Source organism: Choloepus didactylus, chromosome 19 (genome assembly GCF_015220235.1).
Source record: "Choloepus didactylus isolate mChoDid1 chromosome 19, mChoDid1.pri, whole genome shotgun sequence".
In the NCBI taxonomy this organism is placed as follows: Eukaryota; Metazoa; Chordata; class Mammalia; order Pilosa; family Megalonychidae; genus Choloepus; species Choloepus didactylus.
The window spans coordinates 49,385,378-49,407,992 of NC_051325.1; the positions used below are offsets into that span (position 1 = coordinate 49,385,378).

A 22,615-nucleotide genomic window follows, 5' to 3' on the forward strand; every position below is an offset into this window, starting at 1 on the left:
TCGGCCCAGGAAATAAATCCATGGTCCATCAAGGTTGTGGTTAACCTGACATAGAGACAGAAAATCAGGGGACACTGTCAGCAACCATGTCCAGCCCCTGTCCATCCTCTCCAGATATATATGGCTTCCATATATAAGATGTGAAATAATCTTAACAGGAATCTACATGACCCTAAGAACTCATAGGGGACTGCTAAGCATCTCTTTCTCCTTCCTCATAGAAGCCCATTTCCTTCGGGGAATTCTCTTGTGAGGGTTAATTTCAGGTGACTGCTTCCCACAACAGAGGTCCAGGAACCAGATCTTTTTCTAACCACAAGGGGGCAGCACATGAGTTAAGAACTAGGATCTCAACCAGGGCCGATTTTGCCCCCAGGGGACGTTTGGCAATTTCTAGGAAAATTTTTGGTCTTCACAAATGGCTGGGGCATAAAGTCAGGCATCTAATGGGTAGAAGCCAAGGATGCTGCTATGCATCCCACAATGCACAGCCACCCAGGGCAAAGAATTATTCAGCCCACAATGTTACTAGCAGGGAGGTTGTGAAACCCTCAATTAATAACCATAATCACCCTCTCTAAGAAAATTTGAATCTCAAAAGAAGGAGCAAAGACAAAGGGAACTTCGCCGTCACAGCAGTGCCATCACAACCCAACTGTTCCTGTCAGGTGATATGCCTCCTTCCTCTCAACCTTCCAGAGTGCCACCCTCTCCCAAGCCTGGAGCTCCAGCTTTCCAAAAGTCATGGGAGCTCCAGTATCCTTCCAGCAAACTCCCGTTTCCTTAAGTTAGCCAGTCTCTTTCTGTTGCTCGTAATCAAGAACCCAGTTGGTAAAACTACCCATTAGATGAGGGTGCCATTCCAGGGCATGGCTGACTTACCTAGCTCCTAGGCCAACACTTAGGGCAACAGCAAAATAATTTGAAAAGTTCAGCTTTGCTTAACTTAACCAGAATTTGCAATCAGGAAATTTAGAAAGAAACTATTTTAATTCCAATCTCTAAGTCAGTCTTGCATGAAGTAAGTACCTTAAACTGTTCATTACTGGGGACCCTGAAGATCTGGGCCACTAGATGGGTGTTGAGGTGGGTTTGCTTTGGCATTGAGTTTCAATGCCAAGAAAGCAGAAGAAAAAAAGGAAGAAAGAAGAAGCCAAGTTGTTTATTTTATCTGGCCTCAAGTGAGAGACGGCTAAAAAGGGAAGCCTGTGTTTAAAGGAGAAGATATTAAAACTGGGAAGAATAGTAAAAATGGGAAGACATAACCTATAAAATGGATCACAGCAGGGTAGAAGAATCTAAAAATTAAAACCAAGAGCATCCAGAAATATCAATAGCACTCTATAGTCTGCATACCAAGAGATGTTCCAGGAAGAATAGAGGCTTTGGTGTTTAATATACTTCTTGGTTTAACTGAAATAAGATTGAAAGTAAACACCTTTGAAGCCATTTGGCAAAGATCAAGAGAAACAGGGCAAGTAAGAAATGCAGAGTTCTGGAGCCTTGTAAGTATACAAAATAAATAAATATTTAAGGAAATGGAATACTTTAACAACTAAAAATGATTTTCTATGACATGTCAAATGACAAAAGCCTGTTACAAAGCAACAGGAATAGAATGTGTCCCCTGACTGCTCTCCATATCTATACTTGCATATTGTTTTACTTATCTAAAGTTGTTGAAATGCAATATGCCAGAAATGGACTGGTTCTTAACAATGGGGATTTCTTAGCTTACAGGTTTAGAGTTCTAAGGTCGTGAAAACATCCAAATTAAGGCATCAATAAGATACCTCCCTGCCGGTTACTGGTGACGCTCAGCTCCTCTGTCACACGGCCAGGCACATAGCGACATCTGCTGGTCTCTCCCTTCTCTCCTGGGTGTCGTTGCTTCCAGCTTCTGGCTTCAGTGGCTTCCTGTTTTCTGTGTGTCCTCTCTTTTAGCTTCAGTCTCTCTTAGCTTCTCTGGGGCTTTTTTCCAGTAAGAGGATTAAGAGGATCACATCTCAACTGAAATAGCCTAATCAAAAGGTCCCACCTGAAGAGCTGCTTATTTGGAGTAGGATCTATATTTTCTAAGCAATATAACTCTTCTACAGTCAGTTTGTTCAAACACTACAATTACATGGAACTCTGAATAGGAAGTGAGCTATGATAGGTCTATATAGATTAGAATGAAATAGCAAAACACATCCTAAAGTAATCTGGGGGGAGAATAAAAATATATATTCGGGGCCCCCTGAAGAGCTGGGGGAGGATGCAGAGGTGTTGGACTTCCTCACCTGGCTTATTAGTGATGTTCTCACAAACATCGTGGACTGATAGCCTGATGTGTTGAGCCCTTTGTCTTGGGGCTGGCCCCTGTGAAGCTTGTTGCTGCAAGGAGAGGCTAAACCTGTTTATACTTGTGCCTAAGAGTCTCCTCCTGAGTGCCTTTGTTGCTCAGATGTGGCCCTCTCTCTCTAAGCCACCTTGGCAGGTGACCTCGCTACCCTCCCCCCTATGTGGGATCTGACTCCCAGGGGTGTAAATCTCCCTGGCAACACAGGATATGACTCCGGGGTTGAATCTGGACCCGGCATCGAGGGATTGAGAACATCTTCTTGACCAAAAGGGGGATGCAAAATGAAACACAATAAAGCTTCAGTGGCTGAGAGATTTCAAATGGAGTTGAGAAGTCACTCTGGTGGACATTCTTACGCACTCTATAGATAACATTTTTTAGGTTTTAATATATTGGAATAGGTAGAAGTAAATACCTGAAACTACCAAACTCCAACCCAGTAGCCTTGATTGTTGAAGATGACTGTATAACAATGTAGCTTACAAGGGGTGACAGTGTGATTGTGAAAACCCTGTGGATCGCACTCCCTTTATCCAGTGTATGGATGGATGAGTAGAAAAATGGGGACAAAACCTAAATGAAAAATAGGGTGGGATGGGGGTGTGATTTGGGTGTTCTTTTTTCTTTTTATTTTTTATTCTTATTCTGCTTCTTTCTGGTGTAAGGAAAATGTTCAAAAACAGATTCAAGTGATGAATGCACAGCTATATGATGGTAGTGTGAACAGTTGATTGTACACCATGGATGACTGTATGGTATGTGAATATATCTCAATAAAGCTGAATTTAAAAAAAAAATGTTCCCACCTACAAGAGGTCTACACCCACAGGGACGGATTAAAATAACATGATCTTTTCTGGTGTACAGACAGCTTCAAACCATCACACATATATTTATAAAGCAAATCTAGAAGGATGTTCACCAAGGTGTTAACAGTGACTACCCACAGGTGATGAGATCTTCCTCTCTGAACTTTTCTCAACAGTGATTATTCATCCTTTCTCAAAACAAAAGAAACTGAAAAGAAGGAGGAGGGGGAAAAGGAGGAGGAAGGTGAGGAGGAAGCAGTGGAAAGGAATAACAAAAAAGATTCATGACCCTAAGCATATAAAAAGCTCTAAAAATACAGGAAAGCTAAAGAGGAAAGAAAAACAAGAGGAAAGGGAAGGAAGAAAGAACATTTAACTACTAAATTAGGATCACAGATCCTTAAACTTGGAGGTGTTTTCTTGAACTTCTTATACAGAGACACCTAAACCAGATCATCTCTTTAAAATCCCCTGAGGAGCTTTTTAACAAGATAGTTCCAAATAAATAAACATATAAACAATCAGCAACCTTGGCCCTCCTTTCCTTAAATCTACTGAATCAAAATCTCCAGGATGGGATTTAGGAATCTGCACACTGACAAGCCCTTTCAAGCAATTCAGTTCTAAAACCTACTTCTTTTACAAATAGAGGACCTGAGGCCCACAGGCAGAAAGGAATGTCCACATAGCCAGTTTTGAAATTGATACTAGTGGAGCTTGTTAATACTTGTTGAAGGCTGTGAGGGGAAACATAAATGTAGGATACCTTTCCAAATCCAAATCTGGGAGGAACTAATGAGGAGAAGTTTAGGAAAGCACTTTGAGAAGAAACAAGTAAATGTAAGGATTAGTGTCATTATCGTTACTACTTTTTATATTCTCTGGGGTCCAACAGCCTCTTCATCTACCCAAGCCCCCTTTCTTTCCCATGTCCCTCACCCTTGCATGTCCCCAGACACTCCATCTGCCTGAGTCCCAGAGCAGTTCCAGTTGCAACCCTCCCAGAGCCCCCAGGGGTCTCCCAACCCTGCCTGGGTCTCTCAGTCCCTCCCGATGCCCCTAATTTAAGCCCACCCCTCATCAAGAAGCTCCAATGAGGCTGCCCTCCTCCTTGCTCCCACATACACACGGCCTGGGCCAGCTGTCCTCTCCAAGGTCCCCACCCTCCCACAAGCAGTCCTCCTGGCTCTGGGAGTTGTTGCCATTCCTGCCACAGCCACCAAAGACAAAGTGCTCCCAGCGTTAGGTGCTGGGGTTATAGAAGAACTGCAAGACAAGCGCCTTGCAGCCTGGGATGCCTGGGCTACTGCCGCACCCCGGGGGGTGGAGGTCCAGGTAGAGAGAATAGAGTGGGAGAAGGTCAGAGGAGGAAGAAGTCACCCCCCAAGTCCTTCCTGAGCCACCCAGGCCCTGGCCACCTAGGTCTCTGGCTACCCGGGACCCCCAAATCCCACCTCATAGCAGAGAGGCCCCCAGTTCCTTCCCCCACCTTTCCAGCCACATGGGAATTTATGAGTACATTTCCTGGGTAGAGCTACCTTGAAAATGGAAAACAGATAAGCCATGCACAGAAGGAGGCTAGTCCACCTTAGAAGGAATTAGAAGATTACGGCAGTGGTCCTGAAAGGGGAGTGGAGAAGTCAGAACAGACTTGACAAAGAGACAAGGCAGGTGGTAAAGGGATCAACCTTTCCAGTGTGAAAACTCAAAATCTTGCACCCCAGTAACCCACCCCCATCCCCTAGTGCTGGACAAACTGGGGTGGCTGGTTACCCTAGTGGTATGACAGACCAAGACCAGTGATAAAGGCATCTTGCCACCTGCTTTGGGGGGCTGGGGGGGCAGTCAGGATGGGACCAGCACATCTGGGGGTCAAAGGGGATCCCGGGGGGAGGTCCCACCTTGCTGTCTGTGAGGAGAGATAAGAGCAGCTCTGCAGCACCTGGAGTGAGACAGAGTGTAGAGGGGTGAATGGTGGCTCCCAAAAGATATGTCTGAGTCTTAACCCAGATTCTGTAAATATGACCTTATTTGGAAAAAGGATCTTGGCAGATATAATTAAGAACCTTGAGATGAGATTGTGCCAGTTTGTATGTATTGTGTCCCCCAGAAAAAAGCCATGTTCTTTGGCGCAGTCTCGTGGGGGCAGGCGTATTGGTGTTGATCAGGTTGGAACATTTGGATTGGGTTGTTTCCATGGAGACGCGCCCCACCCAACTGTGGGTGATAACTCTGGTTGGACATCCATGGAGATGTCACCCCACCCATTCAGCATGGGCCTTGATTGGTTACTAGAACACTATATAGGCTTGGACAGAAGGAGCAAGCTTGCTACAGCCAAGAGGGACACTTTGAAGAACGCACAGCAGGTGAGAGCTAGCTGTAGCTGTGACAGACATTTTGAAGATGGCCGTTGGAAGCTGATGTAGACATTTTGGAGAATGCCATTTTGAAACACAACCTGGGAAAAAGCAGACACCAGCCACGTGCCTTCCCAGCTAACAGGTTTTCCGGACGCCGTTGGCCATCCTCCGGTGAAGGTACCCGATTGTTGATGTGTTACCTTGGACACTTTATGGCCTTAAGACTGTAACTGTGTAACCAAATAAACCCCCTTTATAAAAGCCAATCCATCTCTGGTGTTTTGCATTCCGACAGCATTAGCAAACTAGAACAAAGATGATCCCAGATTACCCAGGTGAGGCCTAAATCCAATAACAGGTGTCCTTATAAGAGACAAAAGAGAAGACACAGACAAAGAAGAAGAGCAGAAGGCCGTGTGAAGACACAGGCAGAGATTAGTGACGCTGCCAGAAGCCCAGAAGCGCCTGGAGCCCCCCAACCCTAGAAGAGGTGAAGAAGGACCCTCCCCCGGAGACTTCGGAGGGAGCACAGCCCCGGCAGCACCTTGACTTTGGACTTCTGACCTCCAGAACCCTGAGAGAATAAAATTCGCTTGATTCAAGCCACTGAGTTTGTGCAAATTTGTTACGGCAGCCTTGGGAAAACAAAACCCGGGGGAACAAAGCAACTCAACTGTACACCCAAGGGGAAGGGGAAGCAGCAGGTGACTGCCCAGGCAATGGTGACTTTGAGGCAGGAGAGGCAGGATTGCTCCCGGCAAGACATTAGGCAAGGATAACACTCCACAGCCACCAAAGCCTCAGCAAATTGTGGCAACCCTCTTCCAGACAAGAGGGTGAAAGGGCCCTGACATCAGTTGCCCCAGCAAAGCAGCCCCCGCCCCTGCTCACCCCACACAGCCCAGGCGGCTGGAAGCCACAGCCTTTACTGCAGCACTTGCTTTTCCCCTGACAGTCGAAGTCACTGCTACAACCACTCACTCAAGCAAGGACCTTGGAACGGGTGGGGCAGCACAGGACACGGGCCTGGCTCCTCTGCAACACGGAAAGGGCTCTGGCACTTCCTTGAATCCTAGACTCAGCCTCTAGGAAGGAAGCAGGGCTCCTTGGGAGGGAACCTATTATCTTGAGGGCTCCCACCAAGCCTGGCATCTTCAGCATTAAAGTTACTTCTCTGGGTTGAACAACAATGGAGGGTGGAGTTCCCACTGTACAAATACATATTATTTTCTCATGGACAACTTCAGCCATAAAATAAAGAGACTGGAGGGGAAGGGAGCAAGTCCTAATGGGAAAGCCTCTGAGGAAGGAGGGCAGGACTGGGAGGCCAAAGCTCCGGAGGGTGAGGAAACCGGCCCTAGGTCCAGGGAGCCAGACCTTTGGTTGAGACTCTAACACGCTGTGGGAGGACATTAGACAATCCACAAATCTGCTCCCTCTAAACGCCCCCAAGTCCATTCTGGCCTCAGACTCGGAAACCAGAGAAAACTTCAAGAGAAACCTTTTAAAGAAAGACAATTATTTAAGCCTCTGGTGACCGCAGATGGACCCCCAGGGCCTGGGTCTACCAGCCATAGCCGAGTCAGCAAAACTGACCCAACTGCTTCGAATAAAGTCACTCTTGCTGGAGGTAGGAGACTAGATATTACCCTCTAGATTTGTGCCGTCCAATATCATAACACTAACCACATGTGATTACTGAGCACTTGGACTCACCAAGATGAGACATGCTATAATATACACACCAGATTGCAAAGACTTGCTATGAAAAAAAGATTATAAAACAGTAATAATTTTTATATTGATTACCCACTGAAATGATTACATTTTGGAAATATTGGGTTAAACAAAATTAATTATTTAAATTAATTTCACCTTTTTACTTTTTTAATGTGGCTATTAGAAATGATGAAAGTACATGCATGGCTCCCAGTATATTTCTATTGGAGAGCACTGCTCTAGATGTTTCTTTCTGCCCAAAAACTCTCCTGGGACTAACTTCTCACATATGTATACCCCCACCTTCTTCCAAATAGGATTTGAGGAACTTACTACTCTAAAACAGAATACGTGAAACTGAAAATCTTTAAACTGAGAGTGAAAAGGAGCAGAGACAAGGAATAAAAGAGCGTGACGGGAGACATTAATTTTGTCAGAGAAACTAAAAACAACAGCTCACATTGATTGGGCACACACTGTGTGCCAGGCTCTGTGCTGAGAGTATTGCGTCGTGCATCTCCACAGTCATTCAGTACAATAGGTAATGTTATTATCCTTATTTTGCGCAAGCTAATTGGCAGCAGAAAAGTCTAGATTCAAACTCAGGACTGACTTCCAGAATCCAAGCTCCTTATCTCCAAAGTATTCTATTCACTTGAATTAAGAGCAAAACTTAGCTCTCAGCTTCCTGGTAGCCAAGGCAAAGACAAAATATCTGCTCTAAAATGCACCTACGACAGGGATAGCAACACAGGGTGCCCAGTAAGTTATTTCCCTGCCCATCTGTCATATTAGCACCTTGGAAGAGAGAAACTTTTTCCTGGCCTTGAGCAAAACCCCACAGGAATCTAACCCTTAATATAAGAAATGCTGACACAAGAAGATGGACAACATCCCCAGGAAAAATTTTACCAAAAATGCAGAAGCATTCGCATTCTTGTGAAAAGAGAGGGCACAATGGTAGCTCTTAATTTATAAAGTGCAATTCTGTAGGGACCCAGAGGATCAACCTAGCTATGTGACTTTTTCTCAAAGTGGCTTAAAATGCTGTGAGACACTCAGACAATAAATGATAAAGTTTTCCTTTAATTAGGCTTCTGAACTGTTCATTTTGTTTCTCTTGCCTGGAAATGGTCTATGACTTGGGCTTCAGCTGCCCTCTGGTGGCACTGAGAATCAAGCACCCAGCAAGAATTCTTTCCACCCACAATTCCCGCCAGTTGACACTCGCTTCCAAAGCATGGCAGAGCCTAGGATGCAAGGGGAGGACAGCATCTGAGCCCTGTCACTCTCACTAAGTCTTTATCCCAAACTGGATACCCACATCCGATCTTCAGTGTCTGGTCTCTGGCCCTACCCTCACAAACCCCATTTCATTTCCTTGACCTGGGCATCCTGATCCAGGCTGGAAATGGGGCCCAGGTCACTGCGGGAAGAAAACAATTGAAGGGCTATGATCTGACGGTCAGAACGTTAAGAGCAGGGTGGCACAGTGGTCAGAGTGTGAATTAGAGAGTGTGACAGGGACATCACAAATGGATCAGAGATGCCAAGGGCCAGGAACCGTACCACTGAGACCTGCTCTGCTGGGAAGAGAAAATCTTAGCACTGAAAGGGACCATAAGTCTCAGGGAGTTCAATGTTCTCATTTTTTTTTAATGAGACTCAGTGGCCTAGGAGAGGGGGAATGACCTGCCCTAGATCATGCAGCCAATCTGGACTACAACCCAGAGTTAGCCCTAACTGTACCCCTTTTCCTTTTCCTTACTTCCCAAACTATCACAGTGGCTCCACCAGTCTTGAAATAATTTATAGTGAAAGTAGAATATCAAAATTATAAGAATTTTTGAGTGAAAAAAAGCAAGGGTGGAAATCTAGCCTGGCAACTTGTATGGGATTAGGGTAAGTTATTTAAACTTTCTCTCAATTTCCTTATCTGAAAAACACAGAAACTTCATGGGGCTATGATGAGGATTAAATGAGATATTGGATGTCAAGTTCTTAACTCACTGCCTGCCTGGTACATAGTTAGCATTCAGTAAGTGTTAGCTGATCATTCTTACTGGGGGCTTCTTCATCCTTCGCTTATACTTGTTAATCTATATGAAGCTGGCCCTTCTATGCATCAATCCCCTAGACAACTTGACAGGGAAAGGGAAGAGAGCCTTCAAAAGAAACTTCCCCCTCTAGTAGGCATGTGTTGAGCCTCCCACTCCCCCACCCCACACACCCCACTTACCAGTGACATTACACTCCACCAGAGAGAGCAGTGAGATGCAGAAGAGCAGCAGGGAGAAGCTGCAAGGGCACAAGGAGCTGCTGGGGCTGAGAGTATATGTGGAGCCAGGGATTTACACCTCCAGGTGGTCAAGGAAAGGGATGGGGAAGGGAGGTGTGTGAGACTCATGGTGAACCCACCCTTGAGGACTGGCAAGTGTCAGAGCCCCAGAAATTCTTGCCCACAGGGAGAAAGCTATGGATCAGGGCAGGAGAGGAGTGTGGCACCTGGTTAGAAACTAAATTCAAGGTACAACATTAGGGAATAGGGTCAGGGTTCACTGAGACCTGCTCCACTAGAACTGAGGTCAAAATGGGCTTTAAAAGTTTCTGACAAGACAATTATATAATAATGTAGATTACAAGGGGTGACAGTGTGATTGTGAAGACCTTGTGGATCACACCCCCTTTATCTAGTGTATGGATGAGTGGAGGAATGGGGATAAAAACTAAAGGACAAATGGGGTGGGATGGGGGGATGATTTGGGTGTTCTTTTTTCACTTTTATTTTTTATTCTTGTTCTGGTTCTTTCTGATGTAAGGAAAATGTTCAGAGATAGATTGTGGTGATGAATGCATAACTATGTTATCATACTGTGGACAGTGGATTGTATATCATGGATGATTGTATGGTGTGTGAATGTATTTCAATAAAACTGAATTTAATAAAAAAAAAAAAAAAGTTTCTGACAGCTACTTTGGTTTAGGGTACAACAGTAGACAAAGTCTTCCAGAAAGGTTCTGGGATCAAAGACCTAGAATTTGGTCCATTCTCAGCCCTTAACCCCCAGCTCCAACACAACCCCAAGTTCAAATTCAACTCAGCTTACACACATGTACACAAAGCCTCATGTGACAGTGCCACCACAGGTCAGCAGCTCCCACCTGCACAGAGTGGGCTGTCCTAGAGAAGAGAAGGCCTAGAAGGGGCTGCTCTCCCAGGGCTTAGTCTGAGCTGTGCCTGGAGTTCACACTCCTCTCCAGTCCCACCCTGGTCCCTGCAGAAAATCATCCTACAGTCCTTTAAGATTCCCAGGCTATTGTTTTTCACTGAAAGCTTTTCCATGCTGATTTTAAACCATGTGCATGCATTATTTCTATTTTTTAATAAATAATAAATTGACAAGCAAAAAAGTAGAAGGGGCTGTGATGGTTAAGTTCATGCGTTCACTTTGCTAGTTATGGTATCCAGTTGTTTAGTCAAGCAAGCACTGGCCTGATTGATATGAGGATGTTTCATGGATTTAAATCATTAGTTGATTGCATGTCTGGCTGATTACATTTACAATCAACAAAGGATACTGCCCTCAGTGATGAGAGAAGTCTCATCAAACCACTTGAAGGCCTTAAAGAGAGAATTGCTGATTTCAGCAGTCAGAAAGAAGAACAAACTATAGCCACCCACTCTGGTTCCAACCCTAACCACGTTCTCTGATAAAAGAACAAAGGAAGAAGGATAGCAGGCCCAAAAAGAGAGATTGGCTGGCCCATCCCTAGGGCTTGAGGGAGACATCAATGCAAGTCAAGTCACCCTGGGTTTAACTCCCACCAATCTCTCTCTAGCCACACCCACCCACTTGCAGAGTTCTCAGAAAGACGAGATTACCCATCCTTCTTAAACATGTAAGTCTCATAATCCCACCAGCCATGTTCAGACCTCCTAGCTCTCTCTCCTCATCTTTGCCCCAAATAGCACGACAAGAGGGTCAGCACCAGCCTTTATTGGGGAGAAGCACCAATTCCACTGCCCAACCCCAGGGCTGTTTCCTGTGCTCAGGGCAGCAATGGGAAGAGAAGCAGAGGAGAGAGGGCAGTGAGTGTCCCCTGAAGTATCACAAGCCCCAGGGCGTCATCCTCCACTGTCTACCAGGACAGGACCCCTGGAGTCACCAAAGAAGCTCAGGACAAATCAGAACAGTTAGGGCACGGGGATCTCTGCAAGCAGAAAAAATAACAAGTCACAACTGTGCCCCTCCAGGCCCCAGCTACCTCCCCAACGTGTCCCCCTCCGCTCTAGAGAAGCTGGGCATACCTTGCCCCCAAAAGCCTTAAACAGCTCCCTGCTTCCTAGACAATCCAGTCCCAACTGGCATTGAAGACTCTCATCATTCAGATGTCAAACATTTATCTATTATAAAAACAGTGGCTCTATTCACTTAACCACCCTCACCCTACCCACATTCCCACCCCAATGTGTCACATACATTCCAATCCTCTGCCCTTTGCTAACAATCACCAGATCACCTGCCCAGCATGTTCTCTGTCCTATCCTCCCTTTGTCACAGCCTTTAGGGACTGGAAAGACCTTCCCAAGGAGCCACACCTATGCTGAATGCTTGCAAGCCCATACTGTCTAAATGAGGGCTCTGATCTCTAACATGTTCTTTCTCTCCAGCTAGATTTTGCACGGTGAAAAACCCTGTCTTGATCATCTGGAGCCCTCCTCCCCAGCACCAAAGCCAGAGCTCTGCACATAGCATTAACTCTATTGTTGCTGATGGACTGTACTCACCAATTCAGAATCAGACTTGATCGTCCAGTTGGAGTTCATGGTCAGTTTGGGTGGCAGGACTGGTGGGGCACAGAACCGGCCACAGCCTGACTTGCAGCACTTTTCCCCCACCGGGCAGTTCTCATCTATCAAGCAGCCTATGATGCACAGGCCCACCAAAATGTTAGGACAATCACCGCCCCTCCCTGTAGGAAAAACAGGCCAAAAAAAAAAGGGTGGGGGGACCACATGGTTGGCTCAACCGACTGCAAGTTCCCATCTGGAACTTATAATCAGAAGCTCCAAGTAAATCAATCCCTGACCCCAACAGATCTTAACCAAACTGGCCAGAAAACTTTGAAGCTAGGGGATCTAAGTATATGAAATTCTCAGAATACACTCTCACTGAGAGGATCTGGGTGAAAGGTTTTCAAATGATGTTCCACAGGGCATTTCTAAAGGTCCTCAGGGTTTGATATCTCTGTAGGATCGCATGTGGGGCTGGTAGGGGTGCAGAAGGGGCAAGGTTTCCAGATCACCAACCACTCCTCTTTTGCCTGGGCTTCAGTTTAGGTGGCACTTCCTCAGCGAGGTCTCCTCTGTCAAGCTAGATGAGATCAGGTGCCCCTGCAAAAATTTGTGCTCCCCTAACACCTGGTACATCTCCTTTCATCAGACTTTGAAATGGGGTTCCACAGTGCTTGGCATAAAAGGAGTGCTCAAAAATGTATATTTGTTTAAAAAAACATGAAGACATCATGTTGGGTGAAATAAGCCAGGCACAAAAGGACAAATATTATATGATTTCACTTACATGAGATAACTATAATATGCAAATTTGAGACAGAAAGTAGATTACAGGTTACCAGGGGTGGGGGTGAGGGTGGGTGCTAGGGAGTTAATGCTTATCAGGTACAGAGTTCCTGTTTGGGTGAAGGAAAAGTTTTGATAATGGATGGTGGGGATGGTAGCATAACATTGTGAATGTAATTAACACCACTGAATTTTATACTTGAAAGTGATTAAAATGGGAAATTTAAGGTTGTATCTATGTTACCACAATAAAAATTTTAAAATAAATTCAAACAACACAAAAATGTTTGTTTGTTTTTAATTGAGGAAATGGAGGAATCAGATCCGGAATGTTTTTACCTGTTGTATGCATGTTGCTTCCACCTAAAGATTTCATTTGGAGGGGGAAAAAAGTTTTGTGCTAAAAAATTAGATCTGAAAACCAGTGATCGTGGCCAATTTACCAATTTTACAGATAAACTGGGGCCCAAGAAGAAGGTCACAGAGAAAATCAGCATCAGAACCAAGACCAGAAGCCAGACCACCTATTTTCAGCCTTGGGGTTTTTTTTCCTACTAACCCATGCTGCCTTTCCTAGTTCTTTTAATGACAACATGAGCTCCTTGGCCCTAGAAAGAGGAGTTTCTCTGGGCTAGGGGCTGAGGAGGGACAGGAAAGATGAGAACGCTGGCTCCTCCCAGGAAGGAAAAGGGAAGAAGGCCACAGATGGCTCCTTCCCAAGCCCATTCTAGGGCCCAGGGAACACACAAGGATTTCTTCCCCAAAGAGCCCACATACCTTCCTTGATGTCTCCGCGGCAGGCGTGGCCACAGCCGGTGCTGCAGCACTTATGCCCCTGGGGACAGGACGCATCCCCATCACACAGCTCCTCACATGGAAGGGGATCAGCAGGACATTTACCACCAAACTCTGCCATAAAATCAGAGCATTAGAGCCCAAAGATGCTCTAGCATCTTTGTGACTCAGAGTACAAAATGCATTTTTCATTGTGTCCCATGTATATGTTAATACATATATTTGTTTGAAATGTCCAGATTTGTATGTATATATGTATATGCAATGCACCCTGCTATTTTATATTCTTTCTGTTTCTTCTTCTTCTTTATTTAATGCCGGCCATAAACTACTAAATCGATTTCAGGACTCACAGTTTGAAAAACACTATTCGGGTCTAGCCCATTGCGGCAAATACACTAGTTGCTAGTTCCAACTCAATATTCATTCTCCCTTCTTTCTTACTGTGGTAGGCCATACCCTGTTGGCTCCCAATGGACCAAGTCCCCTGGGATTCGTTCCCTGAGTGGTCCCCTCCCACACTGATGCTAGGCTTGGCCATGTGATTTGCTTTCACCAGTGGGATATTAGCATGTATGATGCATATTGGGGCTTGTCCTCTTAGAGCTTTCCCTCTCAGAAACCGGCTGCCATGCTGTAAAGCATAATGATGAGAAGCCCATGGAGAGAAACCCTGGAGGACAAGAAGCCATCCTGGACACTCTTGCCCCAGCCACACTCCCCACAAACCTCCCTGCAGAAAGTGGCTACATAAGTAACCTAGGCCACACCAAGTGGGTATAAGAACTACCCACTGATCCCAGTCAACCCACACAACTCTGAGAAAGAAGAAACTGTTGTCGTTTTAAGCCTCTAAGTTTTGGGGTGCTTTGTAATACAGCAATGGGTAACTGAAACACCTATTAGTAGACCCCCAGGTTTGTTCTAAAAGGCAATGAACCCCGCTGAAATTATTCACTTCCCCAGATTCTCTTGCAACTAGGAGTGACCATAAACTGAGACAAACTGAGAAAGCTTTTACATTCCTGATACAGGGAACCCCCCTACTAACGGGCTCTTCCCTTCTTTCTTCTTCCAGTTCAGAAGACAGACATACCATGGAGAGGTAGAACAGAAGGACTGCCAAGGAGAAAGAGAAATAGTTGCATCCTCGAGTGCATCATAGAGCCACCACATCAGCTCTGAGAAAAACAATGCCCTATTTGGCTAACTATCTGTTGTATGCAGCCAAGCACATTCCTGATGTGCCCCTCCATCATCCCTACAAAGATAATGAGGCTCAGAGAAGAGAAGGGGCTTGCCCAGAACTACAGAATGAGTCAGTGGCAAAACAGAACGAAACTCAACCTCCTGATTTGCAACGAAATAGTCTTCCTACTACATCATGCTTAAAATGTGTAGGCAACTGTCCAGATCGTGAGGAACAGACACACCCAAAGAAGGCCACATCCAAACCAAACGAACTCACCATGACTCATTTGTCTCAGTGTTTATTTCAAGTTATTAAAATGGAAAAAAAATCAGGCAATTAAAGGTTTTGTAGAACAGCAAAACGGGACTGGCCAGGTGCCTCTGAGTAGGAACAGGTAAATACAATTGCATATGGCTGGCTCCAGGAAGTCTTGCCATGATGGAAAAAGCAAGTGCTGGACTTTAAGAACACTCAGCTAAACAACCAAGGTATATCCCTACACATCCTGGGATTTTCCTGAATAGCCTCTATTTCAAATATTCTATGCCATTGTAAGATTGTCTCAAAACAAGGTGTCCTGATCTTTGATTCAGAAAACTTGGTCACCATAACCACTAGATGCACTTTCCCACACCTCCCCATCTGCTTGTTAACTGAAATCCAGTTAACAAAGAACAAATTCTTTTATTCCACAGTTGAGAAGGTTGGGTATACAACATCTCCCTGGTGGAAAAAACCCAGTGACATAAACTTCCCATGGCATTATATTGTATAACCCAGAAACTAGACTCAGAACATCCTAATTCCTAGATTTCACCAGTTTGCTGAAATGGATGAGTGCAAGGCTTCAAATTCCCAACTTAAGTGCCATATGAAGGACATGAAAGTTTCTATGGGTGCCCTGAAAAAAGTCTTAATTCATGTAGTTTGCCATCTTGATAGTTGGAAATAGAGTCATTAGTGTTTTTGAATCCAATCAGATTAGAGAACCAATTCCAAAAACCCCAGAACTAACTCAGAAATCTCATCCTTAAGATTCTGTTTCTCAAGAACCACACCTAGCAGCAAATCTGTATTAGTCAGGGCTCTCTAGGGAAACAGAACAATAGCAACAACAACAACAGCAGTGCTTGCTTGACCAGACAAGTGGACAACCACAACCATAACCCACAAGTTGACGCATGAACTTAACCAATACAATCCCCATTTGACAATGATAAAAGAAAGACTCAGAGAAATGAAGGAACTAGTCCGAGGCCACACAGCAAGCAGAGGAACCAGAGTCCAGACCCTTATCTAGGCTAGAACAGTCTCATGAGAGCAGGTCCCAGTTTCTGACCAGGGCCCTTAGGCAGCCTGACTGCCCTTCCAGCTTGCCAAACAGACCATCACTACGGTAAACCTCCAGCAACGTCAGAGCTTAAAGGAAGTAGGAATTGCTCATAGCCCAGGAAGGAGTGCTTCCTTTGGAACTGGGTGTAGCAACCAGTCCCGTTTGGTGAGTGGCCCACTACTCCCCTAGGACTGGGGTGGTAGAAAAGTAGTTAATTACTAACAAAGTGGCCAATATTGCCTCCCGCTGGGCTAGGAACCCTGCTCAGTTAGTGAGCTCCAGCATATCTGCAGGGAGATTCACTATTCTAGCCTGCCTGCCAGGCTCCAAAGAAAAAAGCAAGCTCCATCTGGGCTAGCCAGGGGCCCAGATCAGCTCACAAATGTGCTGTGCCACATGCTAGCCTCTCCCTCAGCCTCTGTAATGAGCCACTGGCGTCAAACGCTGGGAAGATTGCAGCAAACCCAACAAACTGGCAGTGAGTGACTGACCTGAGAGGTTCCCAGGCCTTGCTTCCAGAGCTGGGCCTCAAGAGTCCTGGCAAAGAGAACAACTCTCTTTCTTCTCTTATGGGTAGGCTGCTCCCAAGAGAGCTGCCTAAGCCATGCACAGACAGTCCCAGCAGGTACAGGGCCTACTACTTGGGGAGGTTTGGCTGGAAGGAAAGGGATTGTCACATGTTATGGCATTTCAGGGTCTCAGAGAGGAACTGATCAGGGAAGGAGAAAGCAATCCCGGTTCTAGATAAAAGTAGACACTTAGAAATTATACCCCTGACCTATCCCAAGGGGAAGGTACCTAATGAATATCGAGGGCCAAACATCTTATACACTTTGAATCATTACAACAACCCACTGAGGTAGCCATTACAACTGGTCAGTGTTACAGAGGAGGGTACTGAGGCTCAAAGAAGCAGAAGAGACACGTCCAAGGACCCCTGGCCAGTACCTGGCAAATGTTCAGTTTGAACCAAGATCTCTGACAACCACAATACAAGCTTTCCCACTGTAACATGCTACCACATGGTCTCAGGGGAGAGAATGGGTCCAGTTCCTTAGAAAATGTAATGGAAGACATAATGTAAGCCTCCATATAATAAAGCAAAGAAAAAAATAAAATACCTAGAGAAGTTTATCAAGAAATATTTTAAAACTATAAAACTCCCTGAACTATACCAAATACACTTGAACAATGAGAATACAGAAAGATTCAATGTTACAAAAATGTCATTCTCCCTAGGATAATTTATAAACCTAACACCATTCCAAAAAAACTACTTTCAGTGTTTGGTGGAATAAACAGGCAATATGATTATAAAATATATCTGGAATCACAAAGAAGCAAAAGTAGTCATTAAAATCCCAAAATAAGAGAGAAATAAGAAGGGGCTACCCAAGGAAGACACAGGGTCAATTTCCAGTACCTTTGGCAGCCCCTCAAGGGAATGGTCAGGAGGAGGGGGGCACATGAGGAATAGAACAGAAAGTTCTGTCATTTCTACCTGCAAATTCGCTCACTTGGAACCATCTTTCCCTCTCTATCTCTATTTTAACACTGGCTATCTTTCAATTTTCCAAATGTGGAGAGCTCCTTCTCATCTTAAGACCTTTGCACATGCTTTTCTCTCTTCCTGGGATGTTCTTCATCACACCCTTCCCCTGGATAACTTTAACTTTTCCTCCAGGTTGCAGCTTAAATTGTTAGTACCCTAAACAGGCCATCCTTGACCACCCAATCTAAAGTGAGTTTCCCCACTATTGTCTCTTGGCATCTTTTAATTTTCCTTTGTTGTCATTATCACAATTTGAAATTACATATTTATTTGCATGCTTACTTATTAAACATCTTTCTCCCCCACTAGACTATGACTCCATGAAGTCAAGGACAGACAGGATCCATTTTGCCCCCCACAATACACCCAGAATCCAGCATTGAACCTGACAAACAGATTTGTTGGAGGAATGAATAAACATTTGTTGGACAAATGAATGAATAAATGGCAAACTGGGTCATAGGAGAAGAAATTCCTTTCAAAGCCTCTCTATAGAACCAGTTTCCAACAGGGAAATGGACATCCTATGTGTGCACAGAGGCATAGAGTGTCAAAGGCAAGAGAATGGGGATATGTGTGTTTTGCCTTGCAAAGCTACCAAGATTCTATTCTGCTATCTCTTTGCAAATTCTCTAAGATTTTAATAGAGATCATTGCAACTGACAGCAGGAATCAGGAATTGCCCAACAAGCTTTCAAGCCTGCCTGTAAATAAGATATGCCGAGGTTACACTTTTGGGTAACTTGCTAGAACACATGCATGCCACAAATTGCCATGGCTCCGGTACTCTCTGTACACCAATTTTTCTAAAAGTGCTCAGAATATAGCAGGCACTTATTATTTCTCAAAGTAAAATAAATCCAACCAAGATAGTGTGTGCATATTTGAGAAAGAAACCAACAGGCCACACAGACTACACAGTATGAGGATGGGGTTTCTTACCCAGCTTCTGCTTAAGGATTGGAGCTACACATCTCTTGTTGCAGCCAAATGTGCAGCATTTCTTTACTCCTGGACATGTCTCATCAGTGATGCACCTTTTAAAACAAGGTTGTTTCAAAACAACCCTGGGACAATTTCCTTTCCTCCCTGAAGAGAAAAAGGGAGAAAGAGCCACAGAAAGGAGATAATGGTACCCAGTCACACCCACAGGCAGAGCAGAAGGGAAAGTCAGAGGAAGGAAGCCCTGAGCTTCATTTAATCCTCTCTGGACCGTGGTGCTACAGCAAAGGGACGATAACAATAAGGACAATAAATAATAGCTAACATTTACTGACATTTACCATGTGCCAGGAGTTATCTAATTTGATCCTCACAACAATCCTGTGAGGTCGAAACAACTATACCCACTTTACAGATAAGGAAATAGAGGCTTAAAAATTGAAAGCTTAAAAATGCTATTCAAGTCTTGAAAAGGTCTGCTAGCTCTAGGGCCTATGCTCTTCATCATTATCTCAAGCAGGCGTTCCTTCTCAACTGTGCCCTCCAGCCTTCATAGGAACCCTGAGTCCAAAGTAGAAGAGATAATCAGTGGGGCATTCTTCGCTGAGGTAAAGAACTGGGGACACTGATTAAAGAAGGGATTACAAAAGGGAAGAAAGCTGATCTAGGCAAGCTAGATTTCAAGAGCCAATCAAGGAGATAGAAAGCTCTCTGATTCCATCCATCCCAGAGAGCACCCTGGGATTTTGCCCCTCATGCCAACATACCCTTAGGAATATCTCCTCGGCAGACCCGACCACAGCCTGTGCTACAGCACTTCTGCCCAGCCGGACACAATTCATCCCCTTGGCACAGCTCTTTGCATGGGTTCTTATCCAGAGGGCATTCTCCTTCTTTCACTGCAAAAGACATCATATAAGAGCAGCGTAACTGGCCAGGCCTCAAGAAATGGGGAATACTTCAAGGACTTTCAGCCTCTCCAAACATTCTCCAAAATACCTCTGCAACTCTAAAGGACCAACCCCTCTGAAAATAAAGAGAGAGTGAGAAGTTGGGGTGATCCTGTTCTTAGAGAGCTGTGGGGAAAGCTGGAACTGCTAGAAACCCCAGTTGGAAGTCCTATCTCCTTGTCCAGAGAGAGTAAAGAAAGCCAGGAATATTTCCACTGGCTGTCCCAAGAATCTACTCATGCAGTCCTGAACTACAGAGATAACCATCTCTACAAATGAGGAACCTCATTCCAGGGGGGAAGCAGGGGATGACTCTCCCCTAGTCATTTTCTGTTACTGTTAGCCAGAGATCCCAAATTACAGCTCACCATGCTCTCCTGAAGTTAGCCAGTATGCCAAGGACCACAGAGCAAGAAGTGCCTTCAGGAGGAAGAGGCAGTTCAACATCGTGATGATATTGAGAGTTGAGATGAGAGCTCAGTTCAGACCAGAACTATATACCTTGCCCAGAGGATCAACTAAGGGAGGGAAAGGACTAGGGACTGTCCGCAACTCAGCCCCAGTCCTCCCTTTTGCAATATTCCCCCAAGGATGTTTTCTCCTGGCAAGAAGAAAAGAGACTGGTTGCTGGTATGTGGGAAATTTCCTGGCACTACCAAAGGGCAGATGTGATGGGGGTGATCAAATGCTGCAATGCAATACACATAACACCCCTGGACAATGACGCAGAACCTAGTGGGTGGCTGGAGAAATGGAAGCATGGCCATCAGATAAAGAATCAAAAAGAGCCTAAAGGGTTTTGGAAGGACATGTCTGCAGCAGAAAAGACAAAGGAAAACACCAGAAATGCAACTTAATAAGAACCAAAAGCAAGTAAAATTCATTGTGACTTCTATTCATCTTAGCAACCTGGCAAATAGAGAATGGAACAGGGTACTTACAAACTCTCAAAAATTATAGAAAAGCAGCATTTGAGTTTATCCCGAATTAATGCAAATGCACCAAAAACCTACATCTCGGTCCCTCTAGCCCACACAGACCATTCTTGAACTGTACGAAGGCTAAATGGCAGAACCCAAAAGAACAGCTGCCATCACTTGAACATTCGTAACTACATATACCCCCCTTTCTGGTTCTCTTCTTCCTCTATTTCTTTTTAATTTTTTTTCAGTCCTACGACTTTGGTCAGCCATGATACCCAATGGTGTCCATTGGCACTGCTGAGCCCTGTTGGCATTGAAGGGCAGAGGACATTTAAGGCACTAGGTTAAAATCTCCTTAATAGGACCAAAGGATTTGGGGCCGGGAAGTTTCCTTATTGTTATAAGGCTGATGTTGGAGCATGAAGATAATTAACTTTTGTTGATGACCTAATGTGTGCTTTATGTACATTATTTACTTTAACCCTCACAGTAATCCTAGAGCTAAGAAAACTAGTTCAAAGAGGTTGAAAAAAACTGCCAAAGTCATATAGCTAGTAAGTAGTCGTGCTGGTATTGAATAAAAGTAACAAGATAGCTTTGTTTCAGCGTTTATTTGTGCCACAGTTTCAAGCACTTTATATGAATGAATTCATAAAGTCCTCACTGCATCCCTGCGAGCTAGATACTATTATTCCCATTCTAAACATGGGGAAACTGAGGTACAGAAAGATTAAGAAAGGAAGGTCACAGTTAGTAAATGGTAGAACAAAAGCAGGCATTCTGATTCCATAGCCAATGTTCTTAAATACCATAGCATACTGGATTTGAACCCAGATCTTTCTAATTGCAAAACTCATGCACTTTCTGCTATGCCCTATTGTGCCCTGGTAAGAGGAACTTTCTCTATCACCTATGAATCAATCCAATTCTATTCAGGGACTTCTTAGCTCTGGGGTAGATGTGTAACAGAGTACCAAGAAATATAATTATAATTACTGAATCATTATCTAAATGCTTTCTAACTTTCTGATATATTGTAATGTAGACAGAACAAATACTATAATCCAGATGACTAAACTAAGTTTTGAAACTATATAATCTTTACCCTGTAACTGGACAATAACAAGACAACTTGTGACTGGCCCCACTTGTATCCCCTTATCTTGTTTTGCAACCTTGAAGTCAGGTGTCCTTGCACATAGCCCCCTGAAGTCTGCTGCTCCCTTAATGATTATTAATGAAGTAGCAAAAGTCAGCCTACAACTGACCACCTTGCTCATTTTCCTAAGCCAGCCTGCCTTTGTTTGAATGGTATAAAACATTGAAAGTTTCTCCAGTGTAGAGAGACAGATTTATGGGCCATAGGCCTTCAGATCCCCATGCTTTGTGCTTAGCAATAAACTCTTCCTCATCTCAAAATTCCAGTGTCTACTGATAGACTGCGTGCATACCACAAGGACTCACTTTTGAGCTGTAACAGACAGAACACTACAGCAATTAAATTTCTACATCACCAGCGCATACCAGAATCATCAGACTCAGTGGAGTGAAGGCCAGCTCCTTGGAGTGAGGGGACCCCACCAGCCAAGACCCAAATTTCATTCTGATGCCATCAGATCTCTCAAGGCTAGAGAGATCCAGTGGTTGGGTGTTTGGGATGGCATGGGCCAGACTCATCTTGTTGAGTTTTTGCCCCGCCACCCGCACCCGCACCCACCCACCACCCCGCTTTAGGTCGCACTCTAATTCCCGGAGCTGAGTGCGGGGCATTTTCAAATCCACAGTTTTCTTAAACTGAACTGCAGATACCGCTGTTACTCCTCTCCGCTCCCAAACCTCGGTCCTTTCCTCCTACCCCGCACTTATCCACCGGCTTCCGCCCATTCGGAGAACGGCCCTTGACTCAACGCTCCCTATAAGCTCGCTACCGACCCACTGTCCACTCCCAGGGTGCAGCGCCCTCGCTGGGGAAAACTGCAGCTCTCCACATACACAAGGCCTCTTTGTACCCGGCACCTGGGCAAGAAGCGGCAGTTCGTTTCCCATGGCAACTCGGCGGCTCGCCCAGGCGCCCTTACGGGCAGGCGAGCGGCGCGCTCTAATGACGTCACG

General features: G+C 44.9%; 1 protein-coding gene across 2 annotated transcripts; it reads right to left on the reverse strand.

The window, feature by feature from the left end:
* Nucleotides 1–11,233: 11,233 nt before the first annotated feature.
* Nucleotides 11,234–20,159, reverse strand: WFDC3 (WAP four-disulfide core domain 3). Of its 2 annotated transcripts, none has more exons than XM_037811570.1 (6): nt 19,949–20,159; nt 19,398–19,529; nt 18,631–18,777; nt 13,594–13,725; nt 12,025–12,161; nt 11,234–11,447 (listed from the first exon to the last, which is right to left on the reverse strand). In XM_037811570.1, exons 1-6 carry the CDS (start codon nt 20,025–20,027, stop codon nt 11,412–11,414), a joined length of 663 nt encoding a protein of 220 aa, XP_037667498.1. In that variant the 5' UTR covers nt 20,028–20,159; the 3' UTR covers nt 11,234–11,411. The 2 variants fall into 2 exon arrangements, with proteins under 2 accessions (XP_037667498.1, XP_037667497.1); XM_037811569.1 differs by having other exon boundaries at nt 12,025–12,209.
* Between the last annotated feature and the right edge of the window lie 2,456 nt (nt 20,160–22,615).